Source organism: Triturus cristatus, chromosome 10 (assembly GCF_964204655.1).
Source record: "Triturus cristatus chromosome 10, aTriCri1.1, whole genome shotgun sequence".
Classification (NCBI taxonomy): domain Eukaryota; kingdom Metazoa; phylum Chordata; class Amphibia; order Caudata; family Salamandridae; genus Triturus; species Triturus cristatus.
In genome coordinates, this window is record NC_140593.1 from 862,498,267 (window position 1) to 862,508,504 (window position 10,238).

Genomic DNA, 10,238 nt, shown 5'->3' on the forward strand with positions numbered 1-10,238 from the left:
GGGGAGGGAGACAGACATGAATTGATTATAGTAAATTCACTGAAAACAACACTAAGGTTAATATGACTTTATTATTTGGTCTTGTAATAATATAAAAAAATATTGTTTTAGTTAGCAGCCCCTCTTTATACACACCAAAAATACAACAAAAATTCAAAATGATGTATAGAAAAGTAAATGAAAACACTATGTTTATTTTTCAAGTAAAACTTAAATCCAACATTCTAAAATGTTATTTTTCTTGCTTTTCTATTGGCAAAATCATCGATGACATCGTCGAAGTCTACTTCATCACTCAGTTGCTGTTCTATAGACAGTATGGCAAGATTTCTTAAATGTAAGGCACTCATTGTAGATCTTAGGTAATTCTTAATCAATTTTAATTTAGAAAAACACCTCTCACAACCAGCAACACTTACAGCAATTGTGAGGAAAATTCGCAGTAGTATTACAATATTTGGAACGGAGGTCTCAAGACTGTATTTTAGAATAAACTGCAAAAGTTCAAGGGGACTGTCCTTCCAGGTCTCTGTTTCGTGTTGCGTAGCAGCAACAGAAAAAAAACTCTGAAGTCTTTTTCTCTCAACAAGGAACTCTTCCTCATTAATGTCATCATGATAATTATTTAGTTGACATTCGTATTTATCATCGATGGAGTAAGGAAAGCATATTTTTCAGCAAGAACATGAAGTTGTTGAAATCTTGTGGTGATTTCTTGGATCACTCTGTCCAGTGAAGAAAACATTTCTCTCCTCAACTCAGTTTCGTATGACAATTCAGCATCTCGTGATTCTTCACCTGCCATTAGTTTCTTCTTTCTACACCGACGATCCATGACTATCCCAAGATCATCACAAATTTCTTTGGCGTAAGCTACTGAATTGTTAACTAATTCACACCTATTTTCAGTTAGAAATGCTTTTAAAGCATTGAGTTTTATGTCACATTGTTGTATATTCAATCCTTTGGTTTGGAGGTAGACCTGAGTGTCGTTAATTTCTACAAGGATGGATTCCCACAGGCCAAGAAAGCACAGGAAGGAAAAAGATTGTAAAGCAACAAGCAGCACACCAGCATCTGACCTGGTAACTCTATTTTCTTCTTCACCAGTCAAACGTTCTACAGCACTTAAGATTTTTGAGTATTTTTTTTTTACAACACTCACAGCATCTCCCCGTGCACTCCACCGAGTTTCTATTACACGCTTGACACTTTGGCCAGTGACTGAAGTCAGAATATCCCAGCGATGGGTCGAGGAAGAAAAAAACACGAACAAACGCTCCACAGTTCCAAAAAAGGTAACAGAATTCACAGCAACAGAAGCTGCATGTAAACCAGCCAAATTCAGCGAGTGGTTTGTGCATGCGACAAATTCTGCTTTTCCATTAATTTTCCTGATGCGTCTTTGAATGCCAGTATGTTGACCAGCCATCACAGCAGCGTTATCATATGCTTGTCCTCTACAATTTTGAATATCGATTCCGTTGCTTTCTAAATTCTTCAAAATCATGTTTGAAATATTCTCAGCGGTTTTACCCTTTGTTTCAATGAAATCGACAGATGATTCCACAACCATCACTTTATTTCCATTGATCATAACATAGCGTAAAGCTTGGCTCGTCTGATCCTTATGAGAAATATCAGGGGTGCTGTTGAATATCATAGAAAAATACTTTTCTCCCAAAAGTTCTATAAACTCATTCTGGATAGTAGGCGACATATAGGATTTAGCATACTTTTTTCCCAGCTTAATTCTTAAAGAATGCTCACGTAGCACTGGATCGTATTTCGCCAACAAATGAACTAATTCTAGAAAATGTCCTCTATTTCCTGTTGATTCAGGTTCATCATCAGTCTTGCAATGAAATCCTTCTCGGTGACCCCGTAAAGCCAAATTTTGTTTAGCTAGGAATCTAATAATATCCAACAATCTTGAAAGTATCTCCCTCCACTTCTTTACTTCGTTTTCAACTTGTTCTTGTGCAGCCAATGGTGGGAAGCTGAGAGCCGCCTGTCCTGTGGACTGAGCCTGTGACCTACCCCCAAGTCTACCCAGGGCACGGGAAGGGAGCCACTGCCGAGAGAGACACAGGCTGGGAGGCAGTGCCAGGGCAGGGCTGCTCTGTGGAGTGCCATGCTGTCAGCTTCAGACATCCATTGTTTGAATGTAAATGGTCGAGGATCTACTAAGCCCCTGGGTCCAAGCTGTTACATTCTTCCTCAATGTGGAGTGGGATTTTAATGTGTGTAATGGGTCTTAATTTTGGAAGTACTGCTCAGATGCTGGAACTACAAGATTTGTCTGTTAACATTATTATACACCCAGTCATTGATCGCTTATGGAATGCTTTCTGAAACCCCATGCCTCTTCTCTGTGGAGAGCCATGCTTTCAGCTTCAAACCGTTTAGAGCTGTGCTCACCCATTCTTTGAACGTAAAGGGTTGAGGATCTTTAACACTGTGTGGCCATTCAACCCTTACCATACATATCACTATCCCCATCGCACATAAATGTTCATTGTAAAATACTAGCATGCATTGTAGCAAGCAGGAAAAACCCACTGAGGCCCAGTCTGATGCCTCCAGATGAGGCAGCTTAAAAACAGTCTCCACCACAGAGCAATGCCACACAACAAACATGCACAAATATTCTTGCCACACATCAGGCCCGGCTCCAGGAATTTTTATTTGGGTGGGCCAAGGGTGCATTTAGGTGGGCCACTGCGGGCTCGATTTGTCGCATATATGTCTGGGCAGGCCTGCTTCAGGGCCCTCCTTTATCTCTTCTTAGTCTTATAAGGACCAGTAAAACTCACTCTTTTCCAAATCTCTTTCTAAATATTATCACTCACAAAAAGTGTTTTTTCCATGTAATGTTCCTTTGATGGGAAGAGGATGTTTATGAGGTTGGAGTATCAGGCAAGTGATACTACTCAGGATCCATCTGTTTGAGCCTTCATGGAGGATCCCTCTTCATTACTACCTCCACCTGACCCCGGACTCGGCAACGCTCTCCCTTACAGGCTTGATTATCCACTACTCCTCTCTCCAGTGCACCTTATCTCACAGCTGACCTTGGGCCCCAGCCCCATATCAGGCACCATCGGGCTCCACTTTGCTTTTTCCCGGTAAAAACATTAGTAAAATCACCTTCAAACTTAAAACATTGAATATAGCAGTAAATATAATTAGCAGCACTTTAAAGTATGTTCCATAGTAGCCCTTATGACCCGACTGCTAATTAAATAAACAAAAACAGAAAGGCCATGACAGGGCCGGCTTTAGCGCTGATGCGAAAGTCTTTTTTGGCGCCACACTAATAACCTCTTTCTCCGTAAATACCTTTACTACCACCTTCCAACAGTGCCCCTCATCCCTCCATGGCCCCCCTAGTGACCTCCTCCTCAGATTCCCTCACTGCCGCACGCCACAAGTGCCCCTCATCTCCCCATAGCCCCTCCCCCTCATGACCTCCTCCTTGGACTCCCTCACTGCCACCATCCACCAGTGCCCCTTATCTCTCTGCATCCTCTCCCCCTCATGACCTTCTCCTCAGACTCCCTAACTACCACCCTCCACCAGTGCTCCTCATCTCACCCTAGCTCCCCCTCCACACCATGACCTCTTCCTCGGATTCCCTCACTGTCACCCAGGGCACAAGTCCTAAAAAAAGAATTGGGGGGACGCTGACGTCACAACAGGAAGTAATGTCACGAAAGTGGCTAGCACCATCAGACTCATTGCCTCCCCTCGCTCACCCCTTAGATGCCATTGCATCAGAGAAGCCAGCGCATGAGCAGCGTTCTGAATGAGCTCCGATCTCGCCCCAGAGAGGCCAAAGAGTAAATGTGTGGCTCCATTTGCTCCAGTAATCGAGCTCCCGTTAAAATAAAGTGAGGGGACACCTTCCACCCGCCTGGTACCCCGACTCGAGCCCTGCAGTCACCCTCCACCAGTGCCCCTCATCGCTCCACAGCCCCCCCAACTACCTCCTCCTCAGATTCCCTCACTGCCACCCTCCACCAGTGCCCCTCATCGCTCCATAGCCCCTCTCTCATATGCATTTGTTGTTTAGCGCTACTCATATCAGTGTAGTGTGTCAGCACTTTACACCACGAACACATTATACAGAGACAATGAATCATACAAGTATATAAATCAGTCTACAGGGAATGTCACATAAGCCAATGAGGATTACAAGGTGTAGGAATCACGTCTTCCATACTGGTGGGCAGTATATTTTGAGAGGGTTTGGTCTGGGGAAACACAACCTTAGGATTTAAAAGAGTATTCCATGGGGGACAGCTTTACTGATAAAAATGTATCTCTGCTCAAACATACTCATTTTAGCAACATTAGAATGATGAAAGACTGAGGAAGTTCTAACTATATCACAAAACAAAAAAACTATACCATTCATGTTTGTATGCAGCTCTTTGATGACAGTTCATTGGTCACTGTCCTATGTTAGGATTGTAACTTCTGAACTGCAAGTAACACAAGGATCTCTGTGACAAAGGCAGTAACCCACTGAGCTATCCACATAAAATACAGTTCATCTGCACTTAAAAACTACCAACAGACAAATGATTGCTCTCCAGCAGGATCATTAATCACCAGCGTTATCTGGGCATTCTGAATTGCGTTGTCATATTGTGTCCTGCATCGGCCATGAGAAGGATAAAAACTGTTTAAATGAAGCGCACACGAAGTATGTGTCCTGCTGGGCCTGCACATATTTTTAAAAGAAAAAAAAATAGTAACACATTCTCTTACCTACTACTCGATTAGTCGAACTTTGTGTCACAGCCTGATGTGATAAGCAGCTGCAGGGGTCAGGAAAGGTGATTAGGTAGGAATAAACAACTTATTTTCTCCGACCTGTGCTGCACAGAAAACGAATTATCCACGCAGCAGAGCGACTGCCCCAGGCCACAATTGGGTCCTCGCGAGAGTGCGTAGTGGTGAAGCGCGTGACGCATCACCGCTACGTTCTCTCGCGAGGGCCGGGCAAAAATGTAGCCCAGGGCCGTCATTGGTAGCGCTGGCGCGCGCTCTCCAAGATTGACGGCCCTAGGGCAGGCTGGAATCATGATGGGACCAACAATACGAAGTCTTGGCTCTAGTCTTGCCGAACCGACGTCATGATGGCAAGGCGGCAGCACTGCAGCAGGCGCTAACGCACTGGCGCACTACAAACAAGTAGGTCAGCTGGTCAGGTGCGCGCAGTGCGCAGCGCGCTGCTTGAACTTTTTAACAACTGGGCCGCCCGGCCGCGCGCGCCGTTGCGGCCGCGACGAACTTAATAATTTATTTAGTGACAGTCACTGTCTCTAAATAAATTAAAGGCCGCCGTAGCCGCAACGGGCCACCAGTGCTGAGCGGCCGCCCTAAAAATAGAGCCGGCGTGGCTCCCGATGACGGCGTGTACACAGACCCGAGCCACCCGCCTGCTACACGGCCCGTGCGAGGCCTCACCCAGGGGTGAAGTTACATGTGGACATCATGGGGCGCTGGGCAGGGATTTGCACCTGGTAGAGCCCTACTAGAGATTCGAACTCTGGACCTTCTGGTTACCAAACTGACGCTCTTCCCACTATACTAAGCAGGCTGCACGAAGGGCCTGCTACATGTGTGGCATGTGGTCCACCACTGCTGCATCCCCTCACAAGGAGCTAGACGGCAACTCCTTCGTTTGGGGCAAGGCCGGCAGCCGCGGATCCAGAACCTCCCCCAACCTACCGCTTTCACAATCCCTCAACACTGCCCCGACCGCGGGCACACCCCGCAGGCCTCTGAATTTCCAGGGACACGGTTCTACCCGGGCCAAGGCCAGCATGGTGGGCGCAACCCACAGCCCGACCAACCGAGGATTTACAGGGGACCGAGCGAGGCAGCAGGGAATGCCGCCACGGAATGCGGCCGGGAGTTGGACCCCCCCGCCCCAAGGTAGGGTGACCAACCGTCCGTGATTTTCACAGAGAGTCCGTAATTTCGTCCGTCTGTCCGTTGTCCGTGAAGGATTCTTTAACGGACGCCATTTGTCCGTAATTTTAACCGGGCACCGGTCGCACCCCCTAAAGCCAGCACAGCTTCCACCCACCTCCGTTCTTGACTCCGATGCTGTTAGGTTGGGTGTAACAGACTCCGATGCAGCACCAAAGCTCAGATACCCGGCAGCATTGGAGAAGCACAGCGGGTGGCAACCCTCACACCTTCCGCCCTTGATGAGCTGTTAGGAGGTGTTTGAAGGTGGGAGGGGCTGCAGCTTCAGGAGCAGGGGCATCTATTCAGATGCAAACAGCCCTGAATGCCTCATGTCTCTGCAATTTAGAGGGGCCTCACACATTCCCTTTCTGCCCAGGGCCCCAAACATCCTAGAACCGGCCCTGATTACACCGAGGCAGCACGTGGTTCTCTTCACAGAGCTTAATTACTGTCACTAAATTGTAAGCAAACATCGGTTCTTCAAACATGCAGTCTATAATGTAATAAAATAAAGAAATGGCACAATCGCACCCACACTGATTAACAAAGTATGGAGGACAATCAGTTAAGTCAGTTCTCTTGGCGTTTCTCCTTTAAGTACTGTACATCACAGTGGGGGATGGCAAAACTAACATTTTGGAAAGAGAACCTGTCTTCTCGTTGTCTTGCCCAGGAGGGAGTGAGGAGCCCTACCCCACCCTGGAAGAGACCAAGATGATACTAGAATATTGCATGCCCACTCTGGTGGATTCTGTTCCCCCTCCTGTGATGGCTCCTGCCCCCCCCATGTGGTGGCTCCTGTCCCCCCTGCATGTGATGGCTCCTGACCCCCCCCCCCCCCCCCTGGTGGATCCTGTCCCAGTCCTGGAAAGGCTCCTGCAGCGAGGGTGACGTTCTTGATGGGCCTCTTCTCAAAAAGGCTCAGCTCAAAATTAATATGAAAAGGTGAGCGAGTGAGTAAGTGAAGGGATGGCTGGATGGCTGGATGAATTAGTGAAAGGGTGAATAGATGAATGAAAGATTGAATAGATGGCTAATGGCAGAGGATGGATGGATTGATGAGTAAGTGGAAGGATGGATGAGAGAAAAGGTAAATAGCTGGATGTATGGGTGGAAGGGTAGCTGGATGGGTAAAAGGGTGGATGGATGAGTGAAAGGATGGATGAGTGAAAAGGTAGATGATGAGTGAGTGAAATGATGAATTGATGAATTGATAAGTGCAAGGGTGAATGGATGGAGGGAGGAGTGAAAGGCGGATGTAAGGATGGATGAGTGAGTGAAAGGGAGGGTAGATGGACAAAAGGATGAATAGATGAGTGAAGGAGTGAAAGGATAGATGGATGAAAGAAAGGATGGATGAGTGATAGGGTCAATGGATGGATTCATGAGTGGACGAGTAGATGGATGGGTGGGTGGATGGATGGAAGGAAGGATGGCTAAGTGAAAGGGTAGATGAAGAGAGAAAGGGAGGATGGATGGATGGATGACTGAAAGGGTGGATGGGTGGAAGGATGAGTGACTGGGTGAATGGATGAGTAAGTGAAAGGATGGGTGAAAGGGTAAATGGCTGGATGGATGAGTGAATGGATGGGTAGAAGAGTGGATGGATGAGTGTACAGATGGATAGGGTGAAAGGATGGATGGATGATGGATGAGTGAAAGGATGGATGAGTGAAATGATAGATGGAAGGATACATGATGGATAGGTTTGCAAATGGTTGAATACGTTTGGATATGGCTGGGCTTACTTATATACTATTGCGTGACCTCCTCTGATGTGTCTGTAAAACATACCTATTGTCCTGAAGTTATGTCCTGAATTTTGACCTCCTGTCCTGAATTTGTGTCCTGAATTTTGACCCTTTGTCCTGAATTTTTACACTCACCGTCCTGAATTTGCACCAATGCCAGTTGGTCAACCTACCCCAAGGCCGACTGAAGCCACCCCCAGCGGTACCAAGTCCCGAGACGCGCAAACGTGGCGGGGCCCCCCACTGCTCGTGGCAGTATGGTGAAACGGGGGGAGAGGGGGGTGACCATTAGAGGTGGTGAGATCACCTCAAATCAACTCCACTCGCCGTCCGCACGATCTCCGAGACTCGGAGAAGTGGTCCGCAGCGGCTGCTGAAGGACAACCGTGAGACGTGCAGCAGTCCGATGGCATGTTCAGGGCGCAAAGAGGAAGGTGAGTGGGTGGGGGAGGCCTATATAGCCCCCCCCCCGTTCCTCGCATCCCAGAAATGAGGTGCCCTGCGCGCCGCAGCCCCTGGCTGACAGAGTAGGGGAACTCCTCCCCGAGGGGTCCCCATAATCAGAGGAAGGGGGGTGGGCTGGTGCCGTTCTGGCACTAGGGGCCCGCCCTTCAAGGTCACCCTCCGGGCGCCAGGGCAGCTGAATTTGCTTGTGTAATGCTATGCACAATCTTGATTGTTAATATTTACACCAAATATTTGAGAAGATGAGCTTCTGTACCATCATGTGCTTCTAAAAAAAACCTGGTGGATCCTGTCCCAGTCCTGGAATGGCTCCTGCAGCGAGGGTGAAGTTCTTGATGGGCCTCTTCTCAAAAAGGCTCAGCTCAAAATTAATATGAAAAGGTGAGCGAGTGAGTAAGTGAAGGGATGGCTGGATGGCTGGATGAATTAGTGAAAGGGTGAATAGATGAATGAAAGATTGAATAGATGGCTAATGGCAGAGGATGGATGGATTGATGAGTAAGTGGAAGGATGGATGAGAGAAAAGGTAAATAGCTGGATGTATGGGTGGAAGGGTAGCTGGATGGGTAAAAGGGTGGATGGATGAGTGAAAGGATGGATGAGTGAAAAGGTAGATGATGAGTGAGTGAAATGATGAATTGATGAATTGATAAGTGCAAGGGTGAATGGATGGAGGGAGGAGTGAAAGGCGGATGTAAGGATGGATGAGTGAGTGAAAGGGAGGGTAGATGGACAAAAGGATGAATAGATGAGTGAAGGAGTGAAAGGATAGATGGATGAAAGAAAGGATGAATGAGTGATAGGGTCAATGGATGGATTCATGAGTGGACGAGTAGATGGATGGGTGGGTGGATGGATGGAAGGAAGGATGGCTAAGTGAAAGGGTAGATGGAGAGAGAAAGGGAGGATGGATGGATGGATGACTGAAAGGGTGGATGGGTGGAAGGATGAGTGACTGGGTGAATGGATGAGTAAGTGAAAGGATGGGTGAAAGGGTAAATGGCTGGATGGATGAGTGAATGGATGGGTAGAAGAGTGGATGGATGAGTGTACAGATGGATAGGGTGAAAGGATGGATGGATGATGGATGAGTGAAAGGATGGATGAGTGAAATGATAGATGGAAGGATACATGATGGATAGGTTTGCAAATGGTTGAATACGTTTGGATATGGCTGGGCTTACTTATATACTATTGCGTGACCTCCTCTGATGTGTCTGTAAAACGTACCTATTGTCCTGAAGTTATGTCCTGAATTTTGACCTCCTGTCCTGAATTTGTGTCCTGAATTTTGACCCTTTGTCCTGAATTTTTACACTCACCGTCCTGAATTTGCACCAATGCCAGTTGGTCAACCTACCCCAAGGCCGACTGAAGCCACCCCCAGCGGTACCAAGTCCCTAGACGCGCAAACGTGGCGGGGCCCCCCACTGCTCGTGGCAGTATGGTGAAACGGGGGGAGAGGGGGGTGACCATTAGAGGTGGTGAGATCACCTCAAATCAACTCCACTCGCCGTCCGCACGATCTCCGAGACTCGGAGAAGTGGTCCGCAGCGGCTGCTGAAGGACAACCGTGAGACGTGCAGCAGTCCGATGGCATGTTCAGGGCGCAAAGAGGAAGGTGAGTGGGTGGGGGAGGCCTATATAGCCCCCCCCGTTCCTCGCATCCCAGAAATGAGGTGCCCTGCGCGCCGCAGCCCCTGGCTGACAGAGTAGGGGGACTCCTCCCCGAGGGGTCCCCATAATCAGAGGAAGGGGGGTGGGCTGGTGCCGTTCTGGCACTAGGGGCCCGCCCTTCAAGGTCACCCTCCGGGCGCCAGGGCAGCTGAATTTGCTTGTGTAATGCTATGCACAATCTTGATTGTTAATATTTACACCAAATATTTGAGGAGATGAGCTTCTGTACCATCATGTGCTTCTAAAAAAAACTTGCTGGTGTGTAACTAGATGTATTTAAAAACCTACTTTACAATTGAATCGAAGTTTCGAAATAAAATACAGTATGCACAATTTGACAATTTTGATTTGTGAAAA

At 47.6% G+C, this 10,238-nt stretch overlaps 1 protein-coding gene across 1 annotated transcript; it reads right to left on the reverse strand.

The window, feature by feature from the left end:
• Positions 1-625: 625 nt before the first annotated feature.
• On the reverse strand, positions 626-1,720 carry LOC146796119 (zinc finger MYM-type protein 1-like). Its single transcript, XM_085631261.1, has one exon. The coding sequence runs from the start codon at positions 1,718-1,720 to the stop codon at positions 626-628; it is 1,095 nt and encodes a 364-aa protein (XP_085487387.1).
• Positions 1,721-10,238: the final 8,518 nt, after the last annotated feature.

Bases quoted from the DNA above. Each gene is read 5' to 3' on its own strand.
- LOC146796119 (XM_085631261.1), bottom strand. From the start codon at position 1,720: ATGTCGCCTACTATCCAGAATGAGTTTATAGAACTTTTGGGAGAAAAG.